This window comes from Thermomyces lanuginosus (genome assembly GCF_041956635.1).
Source record: "Thermomyces lanuginosus strain ATCC 200065 unplaced genomic scaffold VTN49scaffold_42, whole genome shotgun sequence".
NCBI lineage: Eukaryota > Fungi > Ascomycota > Eurotiomycetes > Eurotiales > Trichocomaceae > Thermomyces > Thermomyces lanuginosus.
The window spans coordinates 164,079-191,686 of NW_027192376.1; the positions used below are offsets into that span (position 1 = coordinate 164,079).

General features: G+C 54.8%; 13 protein-coding genes across 13 annotated transcripts; 5 read left to right on the forward strand and 8 right to left on the reverse strand.

The window, feature by feature from the left end:
- Window positions 1-16: 16 nt before the first annotated feature.
- On the forward strand, window positions 17-1,399 carry VTN49DRAFT_6759 (uncharacterized protein; the record flags this gene model as incomplete). The annotated part of the gene is made up of 1 exon (XM_069414952.1): window positions 17-1,399. The coding sequence occupies one exon, from the start codon at window positions 17-19 to the stop codon at window positions 1,397-1,399; it is 1,383 nt and encodes a 460-aa protein (XP_069264799.1).
- A 664-nt stretch (window positions 1,400-2,063) lies between these two features.
- VTN49DRAFT_6760 (uncharacterized protein) lies at window positions 2,064-4,708 on the forward strand (the record flags this gene model as incomplete). Its single annotated transcript, XM_069414954.1, has 3 exons — window positions 2,064-2,416; window positions 2,486-3,376; window positions 3,424-4,708. The coding sequence occupies 3 exons, from the start codon at window positions 2,064-2,066 to the stop codon at window positions 4,706-4,708; spliced, it is 2,529 nt and encodes an 842-aa protein (XP_069264800.1).
- A 188-nt stretch (window positions 4,709-4,896) lies between these two features.
- Window positions 4,897-5,368, forward strand: VTN49DRAFT_6761 (uncharacterized protein; the record flags this gene model as incomplete). The annotated part of the gene is made up of 2 exons (XM_069414955.1): window positions 4,897-4,995; window positions 5,123-5,368. The coding sequence occupies 2 exons, from the start codon at window positions 4,897-4,899 to the stop codon at window positions 5,366-5,368; spliced, it is 345 nt and encodes a 114-aa protein (XP_069264801.1).
- Window positions 5,369-6,036: 668 nt separating this feature from the next.
- VTN49DRAFT_6762 (uncharacterized protein) lies at window positions 6,037-7,559 on the forward strand (the record flags this gene model as incomplete). Its single annotated transcript, XM_069414956.1, has 2 exons — window positions 6,037-6,464; window positions 6,518-7,559. The coding sequence occupies 2 exons, from the start codon at window positions 6,037-6,039 to the stop codon at window positions 7,557-7,559; spliced, it is 1,470 nt and encodes a 489-aa protein (XP_069264802.1).
- Window positions 7,560-7,916: 357 nt separating this feature from the next.
- VTN49DRAFT_6763 (uncharacterized protein) lies at window positions 7,917-9,347 on the reverse strand (the record flags this gene model as incomplete). The annotated part of the gene is made up of 1 exon (XM_069414957.1): window positions 7,917-9,347. One exon carries the CDS (start codon window positions 9,345-9,347, stop codon window positions 7,917-7,919), a length of 1,431 nt encoding a protein of 476 aa, XP_069264803.1.
- A 370-nt stretch (window positions 9,348-9,717) lies between these two features.
- On the reverse strand, window positions 9,718-11,469 carry VTN49DRAFT_6764 (uncharacterized protein; the record flags this gene model as incomplete). The annotated part of the gene is made up of 1 exon (XM_069414958.1): window positions 9,718-11,469. The coding sequence occupies one exon, from the start codon at window positions 11,467-11,469 to the stop codon at window positions 9,718-9,720; it is 1,752 nt and encodes a 583-aa protein (XP_069264804.1).
- A 692-nt stretch (window positions 11,470-12,161) lies between these two features.
- Window positions 12,162-13,360, reverse strand: VTN49DRAFT_6765 (uncharacterized protein; the record flags this gene model as incomplete). The annotated part of the gene is made up of 2 exons (XM_069414959.1): window positions 12,162-12,383; window positions 12,440-13,360. 2 exons carry the CDS (start codon window positions 13,358-13,360, stop codon window positions 12,162-12,164), a joined length of 1,143 nt encoding a protein of 380 aa, XP_069264805.1.
- A 622-nt stretch (window positions 13,361-13,982) lies between these two features.
- On the reverse strand, window positions 13,983-15,299 carry VTN49DRAFT_6766 (uncharacterized protein; the record flags this gene model as incomplete). The annotated part of the gene is made up of 6 exons (XM_069414960.1): window positions 13,983-14,363; window positions 14,420-14,516; window positions 14,575-14,651; window positions 14,870-15,033; window positions 15,096-15,101; window positions 15,158-15,299. 6 exons carry the CDS (start codon window positions 15,297-15,299, stop codon window positions 13,983-13,985), a joined length of 867 nt encoding a protein of 288 aa, XP_069264806.1.
- Window positions 15,300-16,370: 1,071 nt separating this feature from the next.
- On the reverse strand, window positions 16,371-18,395 carry VTN49DRAFT_6767 (uncharacterized protein; the record flags this gene model as incomplete). The annotated part of the gene is made up of 3 exons (XM_069414961.1): window positions 16,371-16,470; window positions 16,524-18,042; window positions 18,107-18,395. The coding sequence occupies 3 exons, from the start codon at window positions 18,393-18,395 to the stop codon at window positions 16,371-16,373; spliced, it is 1,908 nt and encodes a 635-aa protein (XP_069264807.1).
- A 1,600-nt stretch (window positions 18,396-19,995) lies between these two features.
- On the forward strand, window positions 19,996-20,959 carry VTN49DRAFT_6768 (uncharacterized protein; the record flags this gene model as incomplete). Its single annotated transcript, XM_069414962.1, has 4 exons — window positions 19,996-20,252; window positions 20,320-20,407; window positions 20,476-20,890; window positions 20,943-20,959. The coding sequence occupies 4 exons, from the start codon at window positions 19,996-19,998 to the stop codon at window positions 20,957-20,959; spliced, it is 777 nt and encodes a 258-aa protein (XP_069264808.1).
- A 428-nt stretch (window positions 20,960-21,387) lies between these two features.
- On the reverse strand, window positions 21,388-22,856 carry VTN49DRAFT_6769 (uncharacterized protein; the record flags this gene model as incomplete). The annotated part of the gene is made up of 3 exons (XM_069414963.1): window positions 21,388-21,661; window positions 21,715-22,738; window positions 22,805-22,856. The coding sequence occupies 3 exons, from the start codon at window positions 22,854-22,856 to the stop codon at window positions 21,388-21,390; spliced, it is 1,350 nt and encodes a 449-aa protein (XP_069264809.1).
- A 232-nt stretch (window positions 22,857-23,088) lies between these two features.
- Window positions 23,089-24,325, reverse strand: VTN49DRAFT_6770 (uncharacterized protein; the record flags this gene model as incomplete). Its single annotated transcript, XM_069414965.1, has 2 exons — window positions 23,089-24,130; window positions 24,252-24,325. The coding sequence occupies 2 exons, from the start codon at window positions 24,323-24,325 to the stop codon at window positions 23,089-23,091; spliced, it is 1,116 nt and encodes a 371-aa protein (XP_069264810.1).
- Window positions 24,326-24,573: 248 nt separating this feature from the next.
- Window positions 24,574-27,570, reverse strand: VTN49DRAFT_6771 (uncharacterized protein; the record flags this gene model as incomplete). The annotated part of the gene is made up of 1 exon (XM_069414966.1): window positions 24,574-27,570. The coding sequence occupies one exon, from the start codon at window positions 27,568-27,570 to the stop codon at window positions 24,574-24,576; it is 2,997 nt and encodes a 998-aa protein (XP_069264811.1).
- Between the last annotated feature and the right edge of the window lie 38 nt (window positions 27,571-27,608).

Genomic DNA, 27,608 nt, shown 5'->3' on the forward strand with positions numbered 1-27,608 from the left:
GAGTCCGACGACCGTCATGGCGACTCTCGCTCCGCCTCCCAGCACGGCTGGGCTCTACGTGGACCTGACAAAACAGGCCGAGTATCCCATCCTGCTGGGCGAGAAGCTGGCCGGAAAATCGAAGAAGGATGATGACTACCAGCTCATCAGCGTTACGTATAACCACAAGAGCAAGTCGACTCTTCCGCAACAGCGGGCGGTCATCACACCATCTTCCTCCTCGTCGTCATCGACGTCGGATATGTACGACTTGACCATCACGGGTAATGCGGAGCATATGAGTGGCCCCCTCGAGTACAAATACACCGGCAGCGTCGACCCCTCACTACCGGAGCAGCTATCCGAGACGCAGAACCTCGTACTCATCTTCGATCCGGCCCGCAAGGCGTTTGTCCTGGAACCCGTTAGTACGAATCTGCATTTTAATTTACGGTCGGCGCCCGGGCAAAGCAAGCATGTGATTGAGCAGTACGAGCAGCTGCGAACGATAGCTGATGGTAATGCCGGTGGCGATGATCTCTTCAGTGCCGGTGAAGAAGACGATAATAACGAGGATGACGATAACACGCCGGAGGCGGCCGATCCGGATAATCCATATGATTTCCGGCATTTTCTCGCGAAGCAGCAGGAGGATGAAAAAGACAAGAAGAAGAAGACAGGATTATCAGTGTCAGCCTGCACTACGCCTGATCCGCATAGTCTTAGTGGCGCAAGTAGAGTCAATACCCCGAGTCTACCTCCGAGATCAGCTCCTGCGGCAGCTACAACGACTTCGGCCGCCGCGAAGCCAAAGCCGAAACAGACCAAAGCGAAACCATCGCAGAGCGATGCTGCTCCTCGGCCGGCAAAGAAACAAGCTCAGCCAAAGGTTGAAGCCAAACCGCTGCCGCCGTCGAAATCCAAGCCGCGTGGGGACCAAGAGTCCGACGTCTCACCGGTGGACCACGACTCCAAGAAGAAGAAGGAAGCTGCTGCCCCATCACCCGCCGGCTCGTCGAGCAATATCATTGTCGACGGCGATCTGATTATCGACATGGGCTCTCCGCCTCCCACCCGGCCGGCGTTCAAAATCAACCCAGCACACTTTTCTTCATCAAACAACACTTCTGCCAATGAAGCGGACGATGATGAAAACGAAGAAGAGGGGGAAGAAGAGGAAGAGGAAATTGAAGATTTCCGCCTTCCTTCCCCTGCTGCAAAGCCGCCAGAACCGCAGACCAATACCGCGGGTGTTAATAATAATGATAATCCAGAGGAGGATGACGAATTCGATCCGCTTGCTGCGGAAATGGAGGCGGCGTTTGAGGAGGAGGCGAAGCAGCAGCAACAACAGCAGCAACTACAACAGCAGTACCGGGTGGAAGAGAGCGAGGAGAGTGAGGTTAGCGAGGAGGAGTGATTGCATTGCATTGTCATTGGGCCCAAAATAGCTAATATTCTGTTCATCTAATGATTCTCATCTACATAGCGATGGCGTTTGCGGGACGTATTTATTGAAACAGATACATGTCTGGTTGGGTGGTTCAGTCTTCATAGGTGTGAATGAACTCTTCTTTCCATCCTATCCAAAATATGATTCTTCGTCGAAGGATCCCGCAGGATTGAAGGAATGCACAGCTCGTCACGTGCATCTGATCCAAATCAGCCTCAGCTATGACGTCCTGCCAGGGGCTGAAGGTGAGATTTTAATTGATCATCTGCTGCATGATTGCGGCTGATCTGCAGAAAACTCCACCTTGCGCGGGATGGAACCGAAAGGGGGGGGGGACATTTGTCGATCCATCGATCTGTCAGATCCGATCTGATCGACAGTGACTCACCCCCAGTTATTCGTAGGTCAATGATTTGATTCATTCCGTAGGGCAGAGGTAACCAGATGGCTGACCGTTACATGGCCCCGGAATTCGAGTCCTACGAGTCACGAACCATTCATCATGTGAATTAAGTTGCCACTGGGCCAAAGACAACACTGGATGTAAGAAAAGGACTTGGGGAATGAAATGCTCACCTCGTATTTGTATACGTGCCTGAATCAGAAGTTTATGTATATCTGATGGTTATTCATGGACCAGCCTGCCGATCAACAACAATTCTCCTCGCCTTATTACCAGGGAGGAGGGTTCGCAACGCCCCTCGTCGGAATCGGGGTTGGTGACGAGGCGAGTGTGCGAACCTCGCCTGCTGCGAGTACTGGTACTTCTAGTACTCCCGCCAAAGTGCCAATTCCCCGTCAACACCGCGGCCGCCGGCCCGGTCGCTCCGGCCGGCGCGTCGCCCGCGCATGCTTGTCATGCCGCCAACGCAAGACGAAGTGCTCTGGTGAAGTCCCCGAGTGCCGGCAGTGTCGAGAACTTGGAGTTGAGTGTCGGTATGAGCCTTATTTGGGCGGCAGTGCTGTGATGGAGGATATGAGGCGGTCAGTCTAGTTACCTAGTAGCCTAACTCTTCGTTTACACGTGTACCAGGGTTGATTGTTGGAAGATAGATCGGTAGAAGCCCTCTCGGCCAAAGCAGCAGACTACGAAGCACTGCTTCGGGACGTAAAGGGTTCCATTGGCAACGTTGACGAGCGACTCGCGGAGAGGATCGGGTCCGCACTGGCGAGGTATACGGCGGAGCAGCTTAGTCCCTCCCAGGATCATACGGAAGCGACAGTATCGCCGGCGTCGAGGTCGTCGGCATCGGAAGCTGTGTCATCGCCATCGGCGAGTGCGGGTGCGCTGCATACTGCAGACCGCGTTGAGGAGGATCTAGACCGCGGCGAGCATGCGCGGGCGACGGGGTTTATTGGGAAGAATTCGGAGATTAGCTGGATGCAGCGGGTGCGGCGAGAGGCAAGGCAGCGGTCGCAAACCGGGGCGCCCGATGAGTTGATGCCGGGACAGATGGTCTCAAGTGAGAAAGGGATTGGGGAGGACGACGATCCAGTCTCAGCGTCCAATTATTATCTAGACGACCAGGATGTGTCCGGTGGTTTCGATCCCGTCGTCGATGTCTCACAGCTGCCAGCCAGAGAGCACGCCGAGCAGCTGCTCGAGGATTATCTGGCGACCGTGCATCCGTTCTTCCCCATTCTGAGCAGACCGTTGTTCACAGCGCAGTTTCGCCAGTTGTGGGAGAGTGGCGGAACGGCCAGGCCTGTTGGAGATACGTGGCTGGCGATTCTGAATATCGTCTTTGCCATTGCGGCGAGGCATGCACATCTCGTCCAGGCGCCGTGGAAGAGCGAGGATCCAAATGACCATCTAGTATACTTTTCTCGTGCGCGGCGTCTCAGTTTGGACGGCAATGCTTTGTTTAAGCATCCGGACCTGCAGCAGGTGCAGCTGGAGGGCTTAGTCGCTTTTTATCTTCTTGCTTCGGATCAAATCAACAGGTATGTTGAAGAATATAGATATTGCTCTCAGTGCTGATAATGTCAAGAGCTTGGAGACTGTTGAGTTTGGCGGTGCGGTCATCCATCACCCTCGGCTTCAACCTCAAGAATACGAGCGAGACGATGCCAGTTGCTGCAAAAGAGTCTCGGTACCGCGTATGGTGGTCACTGTATACTCTGGAGCATCTCCTCGAAGCCATGACCGGACGGGCATCCCACGTCTCGAACGGCATCGCCACGGCCCCCTTCCCGGTTCCGTATGAAGAAGAACGGTATTCCGAACCCGGCGTCGAGGAGCTCATGAGCAACCAGTCGCTGCGCGAGGACCGTATCGACCGCGCCATGGCCAGCTCGTCCGTCCCTCCTGGCGACAGGTCCTCGTGGCTCAAGGGCATGCCATTCAACTTGGGCCTACTGCATCTCCTGTCGGTCGATTTGGCCATGATCACACAGGAAATCATCTCTAAGGTGTATACGGTCACCGCGGTGCGTATGCCGCGAGCCGACGTCGACAAGCGCATCGACGACCTCCGCACACGCATAGACCAATGGTCCGCACAACTGCCCGACTCGCTCAACTTCCTTCACAAGGAGACCGACGCGCCGCCTGAGCGCGTGCGCGCAAAGCTAGGGCTTGCGTTTCAGTACTACAGTGCTCGCATCACTCTGGGCCGGCCATACCTCTGCCTGCGGGAGGAGTCGCGAGAAGTGTCGACGTTCAGCCACCGGCTGGCAATGCTGACGCTCGAGTCTGCCTCGCGCATGCTCGATCTGATTCCCGATGCGCCGGATCCGCTGCAGCTGTACCAGCTGTCTCCGTGGTGGTGCATCCTACACTACATGATGCAAGCGACTACGGTGCTCCTACTGGAGCTATCATTCGGTAACTTGCATGCGCCGCAGGATCAGCCCCAGACGCTGCAGTCCGCGAAGAAGGCCATCCGTTGGCTGCATGCCATGTCCGCCTACAGCGTGGCGTCACATCGCGCATGGCAGCTGTGCGATACGTGCCTGCGGCGGATTGCCAGGGGTTTGAACCTGGACGTCGGCGACATGCCTACTCTATCCTGTACCGGTACCATTGTTGAGCCCTATTCTTCCGCGACCATGGTCTCCCCTGCGCCGTTTCCGCAAGCCGCAGAACCCTACGACTGGAATGCGGCTCTGGCCACCGTGCCGACCGAGACGCTGCTGAACGACCTTGCCACGAGCCTAGGCGCTTATCACAGTTTGGATGAGTTGCCGAACTCGTCCTCGCTTCCGCCCAGCGTCAGCCCGGCACCGGGGATTCCGGATGTTCCATTTCCGTTCGATCCGACGAGTAATCGATGAACTCAGCCATTGCCCGTCAATCAGGGTGGCCACAAACGTGAACATCCTCCATCCCTCCTTCAGCGCCGATGTCGCATGTAGGAGGATGACGTCGACGCGGAGAGGGAGGCGGGCGGCAAACCGACAAAGAGGCATCCTCTCTGACCAAACCTCCTCCACAATCATACGATGCGAGGGCGGTTCGCTCAATGCCTCAACCGGTTTATTCCAATGGCAACTGGCCAATCGGGTGCGGGGTGGGCTGTCTGGGTCGACCCCTTGCTCTCACTCTGAGACAGACCAGAAAGGTGGGTTATCTCCCATCTGTTGCTCTCATTATTTCATCATACGAATCCTTCCATCAACTGTCTTCCCGCCCGAAGCAAATTCCCATCTCGCTCACCGCCTGCACGCTCGCCGCTGACCGCTCGTCAGAGCTCAGGCACTGCCCACGCCAAGCAGGACCCGGGATCCTGGTTATGCCCGATTAGGCTTAGCGCGGCTCTCCACTGCGGCACCTCTGTCGGAGCCTCTGGTTGGTGGATGGCCTTCTTGGTGGGCGATTTCCCCTCTTGGTGCCTGCCCTCTTTTCGTCCCCAGCACTGTTGCCTCGGAGATGGAGATGGCGATGTTCCAGGAAGGAGCTCGGCAGAGCTCTTGCCGTTCAAGCGGCTTATGTAACCTCACCAAAAAAATTTTTTTTTCCATTGTGATAATTTCTACAAGTCGAGTAGAGAAAAATTGTGATAAAAGGCAAATCGAGACATGAATCGATAGCTCCGTTTGTGCAAGGAGACTTGTAGTAAGGGCTTTGTTGATGCATCACTGTTTGCATCAATCTGCGATAGGATACTGTATCTGAGATGCATGAGAGGCGGACGGATCAATCAGGAGCTCTGATCGGCTGAGCTCGGCACTAAAGCTGTGGTGTCCTACTTTTTTTTTTTTTTTTTTTTTTTTGTTCGCGTTTTTTTGGCATTCCTGAATTTCCGGGCACTCCAACTGTCTAAATTCAAAATTAACCACGGATCAAAGAGCCAATCAGACGGGTGACAAAATCACTGAAATCTTGCTTTTGATTCTGCACGCTGATTTGCGAGGTTAGTTTATTAGTTGGAGGTTATTTTTTGTTCTCTTGATTTCTCAAAGAATCCCGCCTGTGCCTGGAATTGCGCGCCCTCCCCTTTCCTTCTGCTCATCATCATCCCTGGACGGGGGACATTCACCTTCATATTCATTGTGTTTTGATAGTTAAATTTGGGGGTATCCTTGGTTATTATTCTTCCTTGTATTTGTATTCTCTTCTCCTCTCCTGTGATTGTATCTCTCCGCCCCGAAATAACCCCAAAATGCCCTACAACACCCGTCGCAAGTCGCTCTCTCTCCCCTCCCTGGGCATCAACCTGCCCACCGCCTCCCGCTCTTCGCATCGTTCTCCCTCCATGTCCAAGCCCGTCGACGACCAGTCGCCCCCGTCCAAAAAGGTCAAGCGATCACACGACTCGTTGTCGCCACCTCCCGACGTCGATGCCAAACAGCAACAACTGCCCGTGGACGGGCAACAATCGCCCGCCACGCGCGCCGCGCATGAGCCGACACCGCCGCCGTCGCCCGATAGCGACGATCGCGACGCGGTGCCGCGCAAGATCGACACGGACGGGATCAACGATGACGTCGTCGTCTCGGCCATCGAGCAGCTGGAGAAGACGGGTAACCGACCGCATCTGGTCCGGGAGCTGGCCAACATCTTAGCCACGGTTAATGAAACTGTCGCAAAGTAAGTTATCATACCCCTGTCCTGGACTGCGAATGCGATACTAACTGTAACAGCTCTGCAAATCCCGCCGCGTTGCTCGCGTCGCGACTCAACGCTTACATGAAGCGCCCATGGTCAGCGCTCTCGCCGTGCCCTATCGGGAAGGCGCTGATCAACGTCCATCCGCGCAAGGTGTTTTACTACCTGACCGCGTACCCCCATCAACCACTGCCGGAGAGCTTCAACGACGCATCCGCCGCCACCCCCGGCGCGTCGACTCCCGCCAGCGAGGTTTTTGAGGACGAGGAGATGGACACGCGGGAACGGTCGCCGAGTCCGGAGATCGACCTGTCCGAGTTTGATGGCGATTTGAATGGGCAAGGCACGAGCGATTCGAGCGATGACGCATTCGGCGACGGCCGGCCGCATCGGTTACCCCATAGTCACCGAGCGGCGTCGCCACCCTTGGAAGGCGACGAGAAGGAGTTTACTCAGACCGCGAGCTCGGTGCGCGAGCGCACGTCCGAAGAGAAAGCGAGCCGCAAGAACAGCTCCGCGAGCATAAGCATACCCGACGATGGGTCGACGGGCGCGACGGACAGCTTCAGCAGCGGTTCGCCGATGGACGAAGACTCTCCTCTGGCGCTGGGCGAGGGCGAAGATTACTTCTCACACGACGCGTCGTCGGCCGCACGCGGGGCGGACTCGGATGAAGCCGCCGCCGCCGCACTCTTCGGCACGTCGCCATCGCCGTCTCTCGCCTCGGTCTCCTCGTCGCTGTCGTCTGGCACGACAGCATCAACGGGACAGTCCGGCTCGGGCGATGCCGCCGACGGCCTCCTCTCCCTCAAACAAAGCATCGCAGAGAGCGCGCGCGGCGCAACACCAGCGTCCGTGGATGACGCATCGTCCGCATCCACATTATCCAGCCGCAAGCGCTCTATCGATATGGTCGAGGGAGCTGGCTTCCCGACCAAAACCAAGACCCCCGTCTTCACACGGATCCGCACGTATGATGACGACGAGTACAACGACGTTATGGAGTCATGGCGCGACCTACGGGATCCAGAGACGGTGGAAGTCGATGAGCTCGATGAGATGTTTGCAGATATATAATATACCCCTTTTTCTTTTTTATCTCTCCTCTCACTCTGTATGGGATACAAAAACGGATGGCAGGAACTGGCATTGGCTTACGAGTGTCTTGATGATTTTATGTGATCCGATGTTGATATTTTTGGGCGGGAGTTTATGTGTTTTTGTATTATATCCTACTCATTTCTTATTAGCGGATTGATTAATCTTCACGGGGGAGACGAAAAGTCACCTCGTGGCTTTGAATATAGCTATTTAATCCGTTTGCATTGATACATTCTCTTCTACGGAGTACTGTAGTGGAAAAAAAAAAAGAGATATTTGAGACTACCGATTCCATTCATTCATTACAGGTTATCAGTGACAAAAATACATCATTCACCCATCAACCTCCCCCTCTTCAATGTCGTCCCTTGAAGAAGAAGGGGCTGGGTTAGGCTCAGGGTTCGATGACTCCGGCTGGGCGCCATCAGCTGATGAACCTGGCGGACGTTGTTGTTCGGCAGGCTGAGTGGAAGAGGATGAAGGAGGTTGATTCTGCGGAGCGGGAGGACGTGCAGGAGGACGGTATGCCGCGGGGACACGGGAGGATGGTCTCGGAGGAGGAGGAGGAGAAGTAGTAGGGGCGGAGGAGGAAGGAGGAGGAGGAGGTGGTGCTGCTGCTGCTGAAGTAGAAGAAGAAGTTGGGTCATGGCCGTTGGTCGCCGCGGTCTGATCGTCCGGAGATGTCGTCGTACGAGCCCGCTTGCTCGGAGATTGCAGATCTCCCGACGATGGAGAGGGCTGTTGTTGCTCCGGCTCGAGGGAGCGCTTCCGCCCATTAACTGCCGCCGCCGGAGAGCTTTTGCCGTGGTCGAGACGGGTCGTTTCATTGTGATCGTCGACGGGCAAGACGACCGGGTATGGATGCGACTGGCGATGCACGGGCGTAGCATTTGTCTCGTACAACCGCACCATCCGGTTGCACGCGCGACGGACCTGGAACAAATCCACATCGATCTGCACCCACCAGGGTCTGCCCGCAGCATCATCCGGGAAAGCCACATCGCAAAGCCTCGCTGCAGCATACAACGCAGCGGCCGCGATGACCCTTGGCTCAAACTGGAGACACAGCACCGTAAAGCACGAGTCGTTGACAAACGCCCACGCCGCATTCCGCAAGGGTTTATGATCCGCCACACCGAAGAAGCACAGAAATTCGTAGAGAATTCGATACGGCTGCTCCAGCTGCAGATCGAAGCAGAGCGCCTCGAGTAAGAGATCCTCATGATGCAGAATCGTATCCCGCCACTTCCAGAACTCCTTCGATTGCTCGTCGACGACTAGGTCTGGTTTTTTCTGCGCAACACGGCAGCACGCCACGACGAATTCGCGCATCTTACGGCTATTTTCTTCCATCTTGCTGGCGAGAAATAGCGCGGTCGCGGCGATTGGGTAGGGATGGAGGCCCGGTCGCTGCGGTTTATCCACCATGCTATGCCGCACGAAGAATCGGTGGAGGTAGACCGCCGCCGTTGCGAGGGTGAGTTGCGGCAGCTTCAGCATGATCCCGACCTGGGTGATGAAGTTGACTCCTTTACTGCGGCCCGTGAATTCCGCCTCCATGCTCATCCCGTCCAGTTGCGAGGGGGTGCGCATCAACTCCTCGTCCGTAAAGTACCATTGCGATTGCACCTCCTGCAGCACACGGTTCCGCGGCGCCGGCACAGGTCGCACTGGAGGAATCGCTGGCGCCGCCGCCGCGGCGTTCGGGTTCGGTGTATGCGGTGCCGATGCGTCTTTCATCTCGGTGTCGGTGTTCTTCTCCATCTTTCTCCTTTCTCCTTTCTCCTTGAACGGGGGGTTCTTTTTGTTAAGGTTCGTTCGATGAGCCGGTTATCTCGTCGAACGACTTTGCGCGAGTTTTCTTTGACTGCGCGGTTCAACCATGGCGAATATAATTCACCGGTCTCGCGCGGGAATGTCGGTTTGAGAGAGAAACTTCGACATTGAACCGAAGCAGGCGCGCGTGAATGGGGGCTTATCGTGTCGGCGTCAAAAGAGGATCATCAATTTACGAAAAACATGATTTCCTAATCAGGTTTGGCGCATGGATGATTGTTCTTCCGGAGAAAACAGACTGCCAAAAATGACTATTCAAATGTCCAAAGATCACAGTATGTAAAAGGACTATCTACAGCTAACGAGTCTCACTCATGACAAAAACCGTCTCGTTCAACAAACTCGAAGATGCAACGAAGCTGAACCCCTGGAACGGATCCTCCTCAATCTTCTCCCGCTTGACCTTCTTCATCTTCGGATCCGCGTCAATGGCACTCAGCCGCAGACTCGTAAACTCCGCCGAAAAGTTCTCCGCCAGCGCCGGATCCGTGATCAGCGGACGGATCGGCGGCTCGACCTCGCGCCGCGCGAGAGCCTTCCAGTCGATTTTGCGGAAGAAGCGGTGCTTCTTGATGGTCTCGATGTCCTTGCTGCCGTGATACCCCAGTCGCTTGTGCGGCTCCTTCCGCAGCAACCTCGTTAGAAGGTCCTTGGCATCGGGACCTAGGTAGTACGGCAGGTTCAGCTTCTGGTGGACGATCTTCTCCTTAATCTTGGCGTTGTTGTTGGCTTTGAACGGCGGGGAGCCCGTCAAAAGATCGAATCCCAATGCGCCCAGAGACCACCAGTCGCACGCCTTGCCGTAGGGTTTCCCCTGGATGACTTCCGGTGCCATGTACTCGATCGTACCCAGCGAGGAGTTGCACCGGTCGTCTTCGTTCACCGCGACCTTGCTCAGTCCAAAGTCCGTCAGCAGCAGGTGGCCTTCCGCATCCAAGAGACAGTTTTCCGGCTTCAGATCACGGTAGATCACCCCGACGTTCTGGTGCAGGTGCTCCAGCGCCAGTACCATCTCCGCCATGTAAAAGGCCGCAACGTCCTCACTGAACATGCGCTCCGCGGCCAGATGCGTGAACAGCTCGCCGCCTTGAGCATACTCCAAAATGAGATACAATTTCTCATGATCCTGAAACGCGTAGTACAGCTTCACCACAAACGGATGTCGGTTGACGCTTTCCAAGATCATGCGCTCGGTCTTGGTCTGCTCGACCAACTTCTTATGCACGGTAATGGACGCCTTGCGCAGCTGCTTCTGCGCATAGAGTCGTCCGGTTGCTTTGTGCCGAACGAGAAGAACCGTCCCAAACGTGCCTTTGCCGAGACATGTCAACGGCTCGAAATCCTTACTGCTCATTTTCCGGCAGACGTTGTCATCGCTCCGCATCATATCTGCTCCGCCCCGCTCGAGATACGATGAATGCTCTTCTTCCACAGCTTCCTGACTGACAAAGTCGTCGACTAAATCCACCTCATAAGTCTCCGTCTGCTCGCTGTCCGCGTCGCTGGCCAGGCCGGAGTCTCTCATTGTCGTCGTCCGGGAAGAAGCACGGCTTTCCGACAGACTCAATGCGTCGATTTGCAGCTTGAGTGCGCTCACGCCATTATTCGCGCTCGTCGGGGGTAGTCGTGGGGATATCGCCCGAGATCCCGCCGGCGTTGACCTGTCCGAATCCTCGTCGCCAGATGGTGCCAGGTTGAACCCACGAACGGTGGACAGCGCAGGGGTATCATGGCCCACTTCCACCACACCTCCATCGGCATGTTTATTCTTCTTCTTCCGACGCAACTTCTTCTTTTCTTCCATGGTCAGCTTCACTTGCGGTCTCGCGGCTATTGGCTCGTCCTCGGCTGGTTCCAGTCGGAATCCGGTCTCTCCGGAAACTTTCGGACCCGTCCCATCTACAGTCTGAGGACAAAACACATCGCCGACATCTAAATCGTCCATCCCCGCCTGCGACGGAGATCGTTCATTCAACAACTGAAACTGAGTCGCCAGCCGGGTCGCCGAGGCCGAACGGCGCAAGTTATTCGTCGTCGCGGGACCGAGCATTGCGGGGCAGTGAAAAAAAGAACGTCGTCTATATGGCAGTGATCAGGACTATGCAACCATCATTCTGTAGACGACGCCCATACTGTACCGAATTTGATATCAACGCGGGAAAAAAACGGATCAACAAAGTCTCAAGTTTTGACCGTCCGTCCTTGCTCAGGACGGACCATCGACCCCTACACAACCCACCCAGGCGGTTGACACGCGCTCACCGAGAAGAACAAGAGGAGGGACACTCGTCTCAATTGAGCAGAACAGCACAGCCGGAGGACCAGCGGACACGGACGCAGCGAAGAGAGTCGTAGCGGAGGCGGAAACGGGGATCTTGGTCGCACACAAACCCATATGGAACCTATCTTCGATATATCCAAGTGTCTCCGTAGTTCTGAACAGTGACCTGCAGTGAGGGTAGAACAACAGTCAAATGCACAAGACTGTTGAAAGACTCGGATTTCAATCCTGAAATTCGATTTTCCTAGTTGGTGTGTTTGCTCGTAAATTCGAAGTACAGCGTTATAATTGGCCAGAATATGTCACGCTAAACCAAACATGGAAACAATTGATTGGACTATTTTTGCATGTGAATCCTGGATTCACGAATAGAGAGCGCCGCAGTGGCCACAGGGCATCTGGAGTCTCGACAGATTGACAACCCAACTTGAAGAGTCGAAGCACGGCTCCCGAATTATGAATCATGGCACCGGCTCCAGCCCCTCCTTGCGTCTGGCAAAATCCTGCTCGGCAAAGAACGCCTTGGACCGAGTGATTTCGACGCCGGCACCGTCGACAAATGCCAGGGCATTGGGCTTTTCCACTCGGACGGTGACCTGGTCGTTGCCAAATTCTACGGTTGCAATGCGTGCGATGAAAGTTGCCAGGGCTTCTACTGTTTGATAGGATGTACCTTCGACTCTCTGCACATACATTGTTAGCAGATAAGACGCCGGCAGGAAGATAACGGAAAGCAAACCTCGGCGACAGTTCGCGTCAGATCCTGATACGTCTCGACGACCGTCGATGCCCAGGCCGTCTCTCCTGAGCCCCGAAAGGCGAGCGTGATGACCACGCACTGCTTCTGGAGTCGCTCGTGCGAGTTGACCCCGAGAATACAGTAGCAACGGATCCTCTCGATAACAAACTCCTGCTCGATCACCTTGTTCTGCCGGGTGCCCTCCACTGCCACGGTATCCAACGTCGTTGCCACCGCCGCCGCAGCTGGAGAGTCATAAGCCCATGCGGTGACGCTGCGGAAGGTCAGCCCTCCCTCGGCGCGCAGATGCGCGTTGGGGAGATGCACGCGCACCTCGCACTCGCCGAAGCTGGTATCGAGGGATTCCGCTGCGGAGGCACGCGCCGCGGCGGCCGCGGCGTCGCTCCGACGGCGACTGGTGATCGCCTGGCCATAGGGCGGGATCTGGTGCACGTGCGACATGCGGCGCACCCCGGCGATAGTCTCGTCTAGCAGGCCAAGGGCACAATCGGCGAGTAGGCCGGCCAAGATTCGAACGTCGTGGCCGAGAAGGATGTCGCCTTTATGATGGGCGACATTGGCGGCAGCGGTAGTGGGAGATGTATGGCTGTGAAGATCCAGCGCAGCAATTCCCCCCGTTAGAGGATTATTGGTAGTAGGATGATTGTTGCCCGCATCTTGGACGACGCGGTCAATCCGCCGGTATAGTTTCCCGTAGTCAATGGACAATGATACGTCATCGGCGGTGGCCGCGGCAATGGCGGAGGAGTAGGAGAGCTTCACGTCCGCGAAGCACGGCTGCGGCTTACCGGATCGACGCCATGGATCCGGTCCAACGGGAAGCGGCAGATTGATGTGGCGGAGGCACACATGGTCGACCACGGGAGGACGACGGGGGACGCGGAGATTAATGGCAGACATGAATTGTAGATCGAGATTGGTCAAGCTAAAAAAAAAAAAAAAAAAAAAAAAAAATATTTTGTTACGAAGTTCAGTCTGCGTGCATAAGCGGGGTCAATCGTGTGGCATTTGGGATGCCTCGACGAAATGATTCAATTATGAATAATGACTGACCACTTGTGTGATATATACAAATACTCGTTTGAAGGATTAGTTGTGAGGGCTTGAAGGAAACCTTCGTTTACCCACGCCAGACAAGAAACTCCAGTCTCGACATCATACGTCAGTTTGTTTGCAGAAAAACCCCTCCCGGGCCAACCCGTCCGACCGACAGCTACAATTAAGCTCTCTTTCTCTCAATCAGCGTGGTAAAAACCTTGCTCTCTCTCACAGAAAGGAAAATCATAACCCGCTGTTGATCAATACATCTGTAATAGTGTATGTGCTGCGGTTCATCAACCAGCTCATAAACTGTTCATGGCTAAACTGGGCATAATCGACAAGGAAACACAGACGTAACAGATCAACGACAAATTTGAAGCAGAAGGGAAAAAAAAAAAGGAAGAAATCATCATCATCATCGTCATCGTCATGCTGCTGCAATCAAGGGTCAAGGTCATAACGTCGTAGGGCCTTTCATAAGTTACCAGTAAGGACGGCGATCGTAGCCACCGTAATCACCACGAGGCGGTGTGCGAGGACGGCCGTAACGACCACTCAAGTAAGGGTCATCGTAATGGCGTGGTGGAGGCGGCGGGGGCCGAGTGTCATACGGATCATCATACGGACGACGCGGCGGAGGGTAATCGCGTGGGGGTGTCCGGCGACCGTAGGGATCCCGATCGTAGTAGTCCCGCCGGGGGAGCGGTGAGCGTTCGCGGTAATGGCTACGGGGACTGAACCCACGCGGCGGCGGCGGGCCTCGCCGGTCGTAGTCGTCGAAAGGCGGAGGCGGGTACCGTCGTGGCGGAGATCGGGTGCGATAAGGATCCCGATACGGAGGACGATCATCGTAAGCCTGGATCTGCGATCGGTGAGTGTTGAACTGCTTTTCCTGAAGATATAAAAAGATTTTCCTACATCAGAAGTGCATGTCACGCGGGAGCCTTTCAGCTCGAGGCCATCGAGTTTCTCAACAGCCGTTTTGAGATCGGCGGCGGTCTCAAACTCGACAAACCTGTGTGAGGACAACAGTCAGTGGATAATGGGACAGCAATACCCTTGGCTTTACTCACCCTCTCCCATCGCGCTCGCGACTGGTCTCGGAATAGACAACATCAACCTGAGATTGTCGGGCGAAGTCTTTGAGATCCTAGACACTACGTGAGTCTATGTGGACCAGTGGCATCATCTCCAATCCACCAAATCGCAATCAAGTCCCAGAAAGATTAGGCGAGAACTCCAATGGAGCAAGGACAAGGCCAGTCCAGTCCAATCTCCAAAGCAACGCCAGACCAAGGAACCAAGGGGCCAGGACCAAAACGACAAACACTCCAGAAAGGATCCAGGAATGGGGATTGGTATGCTAACCTGCCAGCTCGTGTCGGGTGGAAGACCAGAGACTTGCATCCGGTAGATCGTGCGGCGCGGTCGCGGAGGCGCCGGACGGTCTCCATGACCGTTGTACGGATCCTTGCGACGCGGGCCACGAGCGAACTGGACGGTCAAGCGTTCGCCCTTGAACTCACTGCCGTCTGGACCATAACATTTTGGTTAAGTTGGGATGACCAAGGGAACCACATCCAGAAATACGTACGGAAGGCTAGTTAGTGAGTTAGCACGGGGCTCTGCTGCACCTTTGGTATGATCTCGACTTACCCGGTACAACATCACGGGCATCTAAGGGATCCTCATATTCGATGAAACCAAAGCCGTTCATCAGCTTGATCTCCGTGATCTTTCCCGTACCATGGGCACTAAAGTGCTCTTCGATGTCCTGCTTCGTGACTGGAAGGGGCATTCGACACCCAGCGAGGGTGCCCGGCACACGTCAGCTCCTCATGTGGCACACTCAGATCCGGGAAGGAAGAAACAGAAGAAACCACAGGACTCCTGGCCTACTGCCCTCTCTTGTCCTATTCCGGGTCCTGAGGACGGAGAGGTGGCTGCATCAAAATCACGGAAAACACAAAGGAACACACAGACGGCTCTCCAGTTCTCCAGGAAAGAAGGCGTGGACACACAGATGACATCCAGAACCAGGGCCGGCTGCAATCTTAGGGTGTGGTGGTAAAGGCCTGCGTACCATTGCGGGGAAGATTCCCAAGATAAAGTCGTGTTGATGAGACCTCACTCATGGCTGCTGTGGCGTGTTTGTTCTACACGCCCAGGAGAATGGATTAGTACCACGGAACCGAGTCTCGAGGCGATCCCAAAGCCGAATCGAAGATTCCACACACACGCACACAATAGCGGTGGAGGAAATGCAGGTGGTTGGGCAAACAAAGGGACCGAGCCTGGGCTTGTCTGCGACCTGATTCCCGGCTGGAACTGATAGATGAACAAGAGAGGATAGGACTCTTGACTGGAGTTGAGAGATGATTGTGCCCGCAGGAAAAGAATCAAACTACAGTACAGTCCAATGTAGAAATTATATATCGACAACACGAGGCGAGGGCAGGATTGGGCGGTGGATGAGGAACTGGGCTAATATTTAGCAGAAGCCAATCCAGTTGTGGGCGATCCACGTGGTCCCGCTCAGGCGCTTGGGCGTCAGTGGCTGCGCGCTGCACAGCCGTGAACAGAACGGACGTGCAGAAGAGTGCGCTCTATCGGTTACCGGGTGAGTTGATCAAGGCTCTGGTCGTACGGCTGCACAGTAGACCATCGAGACTGTGATTACTTAATCAGGATACGATACTCTCTCTCCCAAAGGGCCCGTTCCGTGGTTCTGCCGCTCCGTCCCCGTGGGGCTTCCGTCGGTTCCTTCCTAATTGATCATAATCTGCATTTATATCGCTTTACACATCAATCCAAGCACTTTTTTTTCTCTCCAGTCTACCTATTATACATGGCAAAATGTTGAATCTAACTATGTCAAAACGTACTTGGGACCCTCGCCGCCCTGCGGAGTCTGCCAGTTGATGTCCTGCGTCGGGACCTTGATGTCGCAGGTCTTGCAGTGGATGCAGCTGCAGCCGAGTTAGCATCCCGGGGAAGAGGAATCGAGGATGGGACAACTTACTTTTGCGCGTTGATCTGGAATCGCACCCCGTGCTTCTTGGATGGATCCTCCACATACTCGTAGACGCCTGCCGGGCAGAAGCGATTCTCGACACCCTTATAGGCCGGCCATGCCAGGTCTGTGTGCTTGTCCCAGTCCTTCACCTGCAGATGTACCGGCTGGTCCTCCTCGTGATTCGTGCCAGTGCGGCTGACGCTAGTCATGATGTCAAAGCTGATCACCCCATCTGGCTTGGGATACTCGATCTTAGGATATTCAGAGGCCGTCCGCGTTGCGGCGTGGTCAGTACTGTGGTGCTTAAGCGTCCAAGGAACCCTGCCGCGCAGGATGAAAGCCTCCAGGCCCGAGTAGAGAATTCCTCCAAAAATGCCAAGCGGTGTACCGAATGCAGGGCGCATGTTGCGCACCTCCTTGAGTTCCTTCCACACCCACGACTGGCGAAGGGCATTCTCGTAATCGTAGAGGAAGACACTGCCATCCTTATTGGCCTGCAGGGCCGAGTATGCGGCTTCGGCCGCCAGCATGCCGGACTTGATGGCAGTGTGCGTGCCCTTGATCTTGGGCACGTTCAAAAAGCCGGCAGTGTCGCCAATAAGGGCGCCGCCAGGGAAGGCGACCTTGGGGATGGACTGGAACCCACCCTCGTTGAGGGCGCGAGCGCCGTACGAGATACACTTGCCTCCCTCTAGGACCTCCTTGAAGAGCGGATGGTGTTTCAGTTTCTGGAACTCCTGGTACGGAGAAAGCCACGGGTTCGGGTAGTCCAGCCCCACGACAAGGCCGATACTAACTAGGTTGTCGCCAAAATGGTACATCCAGGCCCCGCCGTAGGTATCATAGGGGAGCGGATAGCCCATGGAATGAACGATCTCGCCCGGTCGGAACTTCTCTGGCTGAACTTCCCACACTTCCTTGATCCCCAGACCGTACGTCTGCGGTTGGCTGTCCCGTCGCAAGTCGTATTTCTTGATAACTTGCTTACTCAAACTGCCATGGCAGCCTTCCGCCAGCAGAGTCACCCGTGCATGGAATTCCATGCCACGCTGAAAGTTCTCGCGTGGCTTACCATCCCGTCCGATGCCGAGATCATTGGTTGCTACGCCTTTGACGGACCCGTCGGGCTTGTACAGCACCTCACTGGCGGCAAATCCAGGATAAACCTCGACGCCCAGCTCTTCTGCGCGCTCGCCCAGCCACTTGGTCAGCTCACTCAAGCTGATGATGTAGTTTCCGTGATTGTGCATCTGCGGGGGCATGGGAATCGGAATCGAGGCCCTTGCCGTCAAGAAGCGCATCTTCTCGCTCTTCGCGGGAGTCACATTTTGAAATCGCGAGGGGTTATTTTCGTCAAGCCAATCGGGCAGCAGCTCGTTCAGCGCGGTCGGCTCCAGCACATTGCCGGACACAATGTGCGCGCCGATCTCACCAGCCTTTTCAAGCAGCACCACTCGAAACTCTTCATTGCCCGCTTCGTTGGCGAGCTGCTTCAGACGAATCGCGGCGGCGAGGCCAGAGGGACCTAGAACAGAATTAGACCGTCAGAGCTTCTTGGTTCCCTACTCGGGGGAAAATCCTAAACACACCTCCGCCAACAATGCACACATCGACCTCGTCAAACTCTCTCTCCACCTGGCTCGGGTCGAACGCCGCTTCATCGGCTTGTCGACGATGTAGCGATTGCGAAAATGGCCGTGTCTGAACGCCAGACAGTCGCGCCGACCGGAAACTACTGCTCGGCCGAGTTTCTGAGAAGAAGGAAAGCTGTCGGGCCGAGGTGACCGCGGAGTTGCTGGACGGACAACGGCGCCCTGCTCGCAGGGAAGCTCGAAGCTCGCGGCGGAGCAGGGGCAATGCGAGGCCTCTGGAAGCCATTGTCGGATCCCACTCTTGTTCTCTTGCAGCAAAGGGATTTCTCAGTCCATCCGAGTGAGATCGGAGGCGACCTTGAATCTTCGATGCTCTTGACGGCTTGACCTCCACTCTCCGATCCTCGGCTCCCCAGATGGCAAAAATGTTAGCCTTCTGTAACCGAGCCAATCGGGCTCGTGATAATGGAAATCAAGGGTGGGGTGGGGATCTGAGAAGCTAACTTCATCGGGGAATCGTAATTCCGCTGACTAATCTGATTACTTAAGCCATAGTTGGGGATTTTTGCAAGCCAGTCACAAATTGACATGTCGCGATTTTTTTTTTAAAAAAAAAAAAAAAAAAAAAAAAAAAAAAAAACTTAACCTAATCTTGCATCCTGCGAGTCGTGACTGGGGGCCCCTGATCCATACCTATCGCATCGGCGGGTTGCATGCTCAATAGGACAAACAAACCCTTGATATGATCCTACACAGTTTTGCTTGGAGGCTCGGATCATGGACGCAGTCTGGAATGGAATCTCCAGCCGCCAGTTGCACACTCCATTCCCGGGAAGGTCAGCATTCCTCGATCACGGCAGGATTATTGAGTTCAGTGACTAGGTAGTTAACTAATGGCGATGAATTAGTTAAGATTTGATAAGATAACTGTCCCCTGCAAGGCGTAGATTAAACTGGGACGCGACTACGGGGTAGATATGACGCTATTGCGCGAGCCCTGGAAGCTCGTATGAGCTTGCTCGTGCATATCTGCGACGGGAGACGCGTCACTTCGACGCGATTTACGATGGTTTATGCGACTTGTCAAGCCATCCAACTGACCGTGCGGGTCACTGTTCGCCATCGATCTGTTGTGGCCATGTTCAAGTAAGACCGTAGCGAGCTGATCACCGCCGGATAGAACCATATCGAAACCATTCTGGCGACTCGATCGTTGGAATAATGTAGAAGAGACGCGAACGATATGAAATCTGCTTCTTTTGGTCACAGTCCAGCCGGATAAAGCGGCGACAGAAAATTCTGAATCCGACCAGGGCAACCTCTGGAAGCGATGATTGGACCGGTGGACACCGAATGTAGTGGAGACCGAAGCAAGGATTTTGCCAATCATATGACGTCGAGTTGCGACTAGTCCCGGTTTTCTGCCAAGTCAGTTTAGAAGAGGCAATATGAGTGGCCATAGAGATTCATAGAGTGGGACTAGTGTGGAAATCTACATAGCCAATCACCAGTGATGCGAACGAAGGTCTCAGCATTATCATCCACTCATATTTCACCCTGTGGGTCCCAGCTCCTCCAAATACCATGGACTAGGAGCTGTGGACGCGTCGACCGCAGTTGCTGCTTTTAACGCCACCCACCCCTGACGGGCGGCTGTGACTCAGACGTATATAAGGAAGGCTCCCTCCCACCTCCCGTTCCTTCCTGAGATCTTGCTTCTGGTCTTGGCACCTGCGGAGCCCGCCCAACTCCCATCACCTTCTTCCCTTTAATTACACACCCCCTCCCCCTTCTGACATCATCGTAACCCAACCGCCACCCCTCCTACTACTCGATCCCTCCGACCGAGTAATATCCGGGAAGAAGGTGTTGAACGCCCATCGAGGATGATGATGGAGTCCTTGACCACCCATCCAGCCACGGCTCAACAGGCCAGGGCCTTCACATCACCGTCGTCACTCTCCTTCCCGGGAGGGGCAGGTGATCTCACGCCGCCGTCATCCGAGAAGGAAGTCGTGGCCAACGGTCAGAATGGGCAACAGCAGCAGGGAGGAAATGCCAACGGCACCGGGGTGACGCCCGCGACTCCTGCTGCGACACCAGGAGCTAACGCTCCGGGGAGTGGCATTGTGCCGACGTTGCAGTGAGTACCCTTTGTCTTTTCTTGGGTTCTCTGGCACACCAGAGAACTAAACTTGGCTGTTTCAAAGAAACATCGTCGCAACGGTCAACCTCGACTGTCGCCTGGATCTGAAGACCATCGCGCTTCATGCGCGAAATGCAGAGTACAATCCAAAGGTACTTACCTGATGCTCCTTGAGCATTTATCAAAGACCCAGCTGGCTGAACGTCTGTGTCTGTTGTAGCGTTTTGCTGCTGTGATCATGCGCATTCGCGAACCCAAGACGACCGCTTTGATCTTCGCCTCGGGCAAGATGGTGGTCACCGGCGCCAAGTCTGAGGACGACTCGAAGCTGGCCTCGCGCAAATACGCGCGTATCATCCAAAAGCTCGGGTTCAATGCGAAGTTCACAGACTTCAAGATCCAGAACATCGTCGGGTCGTGCGACATCAAGTTCCCCATTCGGCTGGAGGGTCTGGCTAGCCGCCACCACAACTTCAGTTCCTATGAGCCCGAGTTGTTCCCGGGTCTCATTTACCGCATGATGAAGCCCAAGATTGTCCTCTTGATCTTCGTCAGCGGCAAGATCGTCCTCACCGGCGCTAAGGTCCGTGAGGAGATCTACCAAGCTTTCGAGCTTATCTACCCTGTGCTTTCGGGTACGTCGAATGACAGTGCTTTTGAGTCTACAAAAGCTAACATGAGTTGAAGATTTCCGCAAAGTCTAGGGTCCTTACTTTCCCCTTCTCTTCTCTGTATTAACATTTTTTCCTCTTTTTTGTTGCTGGGAGGTCCCCTTTTATGAACACGTTCAGGCCTTGTTTGTTATGATCACGCGAGCATTTGACGGCGTTCTAGCGATTGATTACCCGGTTGTTATTCTGCTTGCTGGGAAAAGAAAAGAGGTTTGTGCTTCCATTTTAGAGTCGCACTCCGCAGATTCCAGGGGCGGTCCCGTGCGCTGGTCGATGGTGATTGCCTTTTAATGTGGTGACATGGCTGTGATTATACGTGATGCCATGGTGATTGTTCTGCTCTTACCTTGCCGAAAGGCTGAGAAATGGTTTACAGAGCAGGCTACCTGTTAGATACATTCTAATGAATGACATGGGTAGCGGATGATTCTCTTCTCTAATTGTAGATCATCTAGTCGTAGTTATAATTTCGAGCCTCTAGCATACTCTTCTGCCAAAATCATGTCCTTTCGTCCAGATCGACTGCCATCCTTGGTGACAAAGGATGTCGTTGATGGCCGCTGCGCCGGCCAGCTCCACAACCGTCGTAGATCCTCATCAAGCTTCCCCTCGAGCGCATCGACAATTTTATCGCCGAGCACGGGGAAGAACTTGTAAGCATGCCCACTGCCACCCGTTGCCAGGAAGAGATTTGGATGGTCTGGATGGTAGGTGACGAGGAAATCTCCTTGTGGACTGTAGCTGTTGTCAGCAAGTCTTTTCCTTCATCTCGTGAAGTGAGGCCGTACGTGTCAGTATACCAACACACTCTCGTCTTGAAGAACGGTCGATCCGCCAACCACGGCAACATCTCTCTCAACGCCGCACGGCATGCCTCCTCTCCCTCTGGCGGAATCGGGCGGCCAGTCTCGGGAAGACTAACCTCTGCCTCCTCCGCCACATCCGCGGACGAGTCAAGACGCACACGCGTGGGGTTCCGATACCCATACGCATGCCGCGCAATCTTTAACTCATTATTCCTCGGCGGGATGATAAACATTCCCGTTGAGAAGCTCAGCAGCGTCGGCATATTCGCCAGCCGTGCCTGCTCCTCATCCGTTAGCCGCAGATACGCAAGTACTTGGCCCCTGGCATCTGCCAGACCGCGCAAATCCAGCAAGCCGGGGGTCCAGGCACCCGTAGCGAGGATGACCAAGTCGGCGGTGATGGTAGAACCATCGGCGAGCTGGACACCAGCCACTTTCTTCTTATCATCCTTCTCGTCTGAAAACAGCAGGCGAGAAACTTTCTGATCCGTCCGGATCTTCACCACCCCAAGCTCCTCCAGCTTCTTGCGCGCATACCGCACACCCGCCTCCGCATCCGCCCAGCCAGACCCCCAGTTTACGTACCCAGCCACCACCGTCTCCGCGACGTGGACCGTATTTCGCGGGAAAACGCCATGAATCGCGTTGCGATCCGGCAGGAACCGCACAATCTTCTCATCACCGTTGGCAAGGCGCTTGACATTCTCGTAGCTTGCGCGGGTATACCGCTCACCATCATCGCCTTGCCCTGCATCCCCCGAAGACTTGTGATAAACGAGAACAAGCCCGTTTTGTGTATATCGCCCCTCTGCACCCCATTCCGTATTCCGCCAGCGCTCAATTCCCTCCGCGGCGAGACGCGCGTATGCTGCGTTGGCGTAGTCCGCGCGGACGATCCGCGAGGAGTCTACAGAGGAGCCCTCGGGGTTGGGGATGGTGGTGGATGCTTCCAAGAGGGTGATGTTGTGTGTGGGGTAACGGTGGGAGAGGGAGAGGGCGGTTGACACTGTTCTCTACCTGTTAGTTGTTTTTTAGGGTAAGATGAAAGAGGTTTTGGTAGTTTCAGACGTACGCCCGAATACTCCCCCGCCAACGATTAGAATGGACTGTGGAAGCTGTGACATTGTCTTGCTGGTGTTATTGAATCATGCTGGGTGTTCAATTGTTCAGAGTTAAAAGGCATTCAAGTGTTTATCTATGGTGGAGGGGTTTCATCGGCTCCTCGGCCGAAGTGTCTACTGATCATCCATAAGGCGTACCGACTGATCCACCCAAGAGATCATCACAATGTCCTATTCATACAAATGGTGGGGTCTATAATGATACTGTACATCTAGCCGTAGAAACAGGAACGTGTCATTTTTCCTCCGCCCGTTTCTCTGTATCCGTAGATGGCGGCTTCGGCCTCAGAATCACCTTCCATGTAGTCCCCAGATGATAGCGTTTGACCTCGACAACCTCCAGCCCACTCGCCTCAACGATGCGCCCAATGTCGCGGTTCCACCAGCAGCCATGACGGTTCGCGTGCGCCACGGCCAGGTTATCCAGGATACTGTTCACCCATCCGTAGTATGACCGGCCGTGCTCCAGTAGGAGGATCCGGCCTTTTGTCGGCTCGGTGATCTTGCCTAGATGGCGTAGCAGGCCGACGGGATCGGGCGTCGAGCAGAGGCCCATGGTTTGTACGACGGTATCAAAGTAGGGCTTTGAGAGAGACCATTCTGCCGAGCCCTGGGACTCGTCCTTTTCCTTCTCCTTCTCCTCCGTCTTCGGCGGAGGAAGACCACGAGGAACCGAAGAAGGAACAACCTCCCTCGCATCCCCGGCCCAGAACGCAACCCTCTCAAACCCTTCTGGAAAACACTTCCGAAACTTCTCCCTCGCAACCTCCACCATCTGCGGGCTCAAATCCACAAATGTGACGGACCGACACCCCTGCCTTTCCGCCTTTCCTTGATCATCAACCCCCCACCGTTCACCGAGTAAGTAGAACGGCATATTCCTGCCCGTCCCGCAGCTCACCTCGAGCACGTCGCCGCGGGCCATACGCACAAGTTCACGTCGGCGCCGGCCGAGGCGCATGAACTTCTCACCCAGATCCACCTCCGCATCGTAATTCCGAGCTGACGCATTGAACCGATCAGTCACGTCCTCAGGGACTTGTAGGTTGCGCGATGCAGCAACTTCTCGTCGGTATGAGGTGTAAAGGTAGCCGCAGTAGGTACTGATGCAGAGGACGCTAACGCCGAGGATTGTCAGTCCGCGGGGTGGTATGCGTCCGGCTGTGCTTTGGCTGGTGGTTGTCGTCGGTAGTTCAAGCTTTGCGCGGAGGAGCGGGTTCGTTCGTCGCGGGAGCGGTGGCCTGTCTATTACTGGCCCCATTGGAGACGGTCCGGACCTAAAAATTTGTCAGTATGAGCATTCATTTTCGTGGCTTTTGATCTTGAAGTACAAGATAGAGTACTACATGTGGTGATCGCTACCGTGACAACTGAGACTGTAAATGTTCGCATCGTTACCTTGTCCTCGGAGTGGGGCTTGCCTGCCGCCCATGCTGGAGTGAAGGTTTCACTCCTGATCCTTTTGAAGCCATTGCTTCAATGTGATGTTTCCTCAGGGTTTCGTAACGCTAAACATCAACTGCTGTTCTGTACTTGCTGTAGATAGACCAGTGCAGGAGATAGGCTAGATAGTAAGTAATAGTACGCTAAACCTAATTTAGTTATACAATGCATGTGCCGCAGATTCGGCTTTGACAGTCCAGAATATGACTCCAGATGTAGTAGAGTTTGATGTCTATATATACAGAAAATGCAGAATTATTGTACAAGATAGTGTACATCAGCGCCCGCGCGAAAGATAACCCCCTGTCTCACGGTCAATCTCCTTGTCCTCCAGCCCAAACCGACGGTACCGCTCGACGCAAAAGTCGAGAACCTCGCGCGCCTCTCTTTCCCGCTGCCTTGCCTCTGCCGACGAATCCTTTCCGGTCTGAACTTGGGCTAATTCCTTGGCGGCAACACGTGCGATGATACGGACCGTGTTGAGATTCGGCATCACCATTTTGTCCCGACTCTCCCGGGCCGCCCAGCGCACATCGAACCCTTGATATACCGCAGCGATGTCATGCTCGCCCTTGGCTGGGAAGTCATAGACACCCGAGGCGAGAAGACGCCGCGCCGCGTCAGGCTCGAGGTCGATGCACCATTGCTCCCACAGCTGTTTTCCCGCAGCGCTCCCCTGCAAGGTGACGATCGTGTCGAGTAAGATGTGGAATGCGACCGACGGAAGCAAGCATACGCTGTCGCGGCCTAGCGGATTCTGGTATTCGGGTGACGTTGACTGAGCCACCTCCTGCAACGGTCCGGGAATCGAAGAGAAGAGTCGATGGAGCTGCCAGATGGCCCGTTCGTGGTGGAACTTTCGCGGTTTACCGGAGAAGCGCCGAGGGTTAAAGTCGCCGTTCAGGATGCGGACCATGATATCCTTGGCTCGGGACAGAGATTCCCTCTTCTGTTCCCGTTCGTGCTCGGGGAGTGCCTCATTCGACGCACTACGTTCGAGCTTGAGAATGGCTGCGGCTAGCGCAGTGACGTTACTCTCGCCCCATGTTTTCACTTTGTAATCCTGCAAATATTGCAGCATCGCGGTCACCTGATCCCACTTGCCAAAGGTAATCCAATAGTTGATAAAAGCCTTCAACGTATTGCGAGACAAGGGCGGAGTGATCGATTCCAGAACCTGATTGTAAAGAAGTGAGTTCCTTGTCGCAGCGGCAAACCGGATCAGTGATGGCGCCAGGGCCTGGTCTCCATATGCCGACATCGGAATCGCAACGCCGTCGGGATCAGTAGAAAACAGCATCCATTCTCCAAAACTGAAGGCTCGTGCAACTCGCGCCAGATCAAGAAGATGGGCGAACGTCGCACGCGACATTTGCGGAATCGAAGAAATCCCCAACGACACGGAACCGATACGAACCAGCTCATTGGGCGATAGAAATTTTCCTTGCTCCTGACCACCATCGGGTTTCATCTGACTCAGAAACCCCTGCATATGCTGCAGCTTGCTTTGATCTATCAAGTTCTGGAGAAAAGAGAAGACGTCAAAGGCTGCTCGGATATGTCGCCGGATCGCAAAAGCACGGATATTCAGCTCCAGCAGACCAACCAATGCGGACGAGGTGCTGTACAAGTGTGAGGGACTCAGCGACTTCAGCTGTCTATAGTCGACCGGGACCGAGTCATCCCAAGGGATCGGCGTAGGCGGCTGCGTTGTTAGCAGTCGTTGAAGCGCTTTTGGCTCGACATGTGGATCCAATCCTTGCGATTCAAGGAGCCAAACGAGTCGTTGGACAGATGACTTCTCCATTCCATGGGGTCGCTCGACCGAGTGTTGGGCCAGCAGTGCGAGGAGAAAATCGACGTACTGAATCGCAGTTTGGATCGGTAGTTCCGAGGGCCCAACGCCCAGATCAACCTGACTGATAACTCCACCAACAAACGCCGCGACGACATCACTACTGATGGTCTTCTTGCCTAACCCATGGAAGAAGGCTGAGGAGCGTGCTGCTACGGACGTCTGATCCGCATCAGGATGAGGCCAGCATTCTGCCTCATTGATATTTGTGTTTCGAATGCGCTCCGGTTCCGCCAAAAGAGGCCTCCAGCTCAAAAGTTTCCAACGCCCTTCCCCTTGCCGGCCTTTCATCCGTTCCAGAATCCATAAGCCTTCCTTAACATGACCACCTTCAACGCAGCACCAGAGGATAAACTCCAACCAAACTTCAGGACCCAGCTGTCGGATGCCCATCTTGAAGGGACGAAAGGGCGCTTTCTGACCAGCTGCCACAGCCTTGGCCGTCACTTCCTCTTGATGGGTGACCCACGCGGTATCCGACAGGACATCCATGATGTAGGTCGATAGAAGGTACATGCCTGGCGGGCGAAAAGAACCAGCATGGTCTGGATAACCAGAGTAATTGTAGACCGTATCCGATACAAGCGCAAAGTGATGCAGGCGGCCCAGAGTCTGATACGCGAATTTCATGGCTACCTCGGCTTGTTCCGAAGGTAGATCCGCGGCTTGTAGAACAACACAACCAAGACTTTTCCAGATCTCGCCCAAAATAGTCTGACTTGCGTTGTACTGCTTCATTGTATCTGTCCAGATGTCCAGCCGCATGGGACTGTCGCGCTTGGTTTCAGGTCCCCGATCCCCATCCATGACCTCCATATCTGTAACGGCGTCCAAGGACAGAGACTTCAGATTCAGAGCACTAGGAACTTTATCCGCTACAGGAGCATACTTTCGAAAACCGACGGCGCTGTCAATCATCTTGTTGGTCAGCGCGAGGACGGCCGGCCATCTGCCAAGCTCGAAACCAAGATGGGCTAAGAGATCAAAGTTGGACAGACGACGCGCATGATATAACAATGCTGCGATCGCGCTACCTTCCCTTCTCAAATCTCTTTTGGCACGGATAACGTATGACGGGGCCGGCGCGGACTGCTCGGAACTTGACCGTAAATCGGGCGGTAGAAAGTGCTCCAAATGACTGATCCAAGCTTCGACATTTCGGCGCTGCGCGGTGGGAACGGGGCATTCCTCCCGTTCAAACAGGTCATTCTTCCCACTGCGTTCTCCATCGAGACCCTGCGTCACCTCGGCCTGGAACCGAGAGCGTGTGTAAGGTCGCGCCCATAGTATCTGATGATGACTCTGAGCGTACGGGGATGCCACTACGAGAGGCCGCGCACGACACGGGCGGATTCGGTCATGACAACGAAGGACAGGAAGCCTGCAGCCCAGCGGTAAAGGGCGCAGGCAAATTTTCATGACACGAGGCCGGCGGGACGGACGAGGCGGTCGACTGC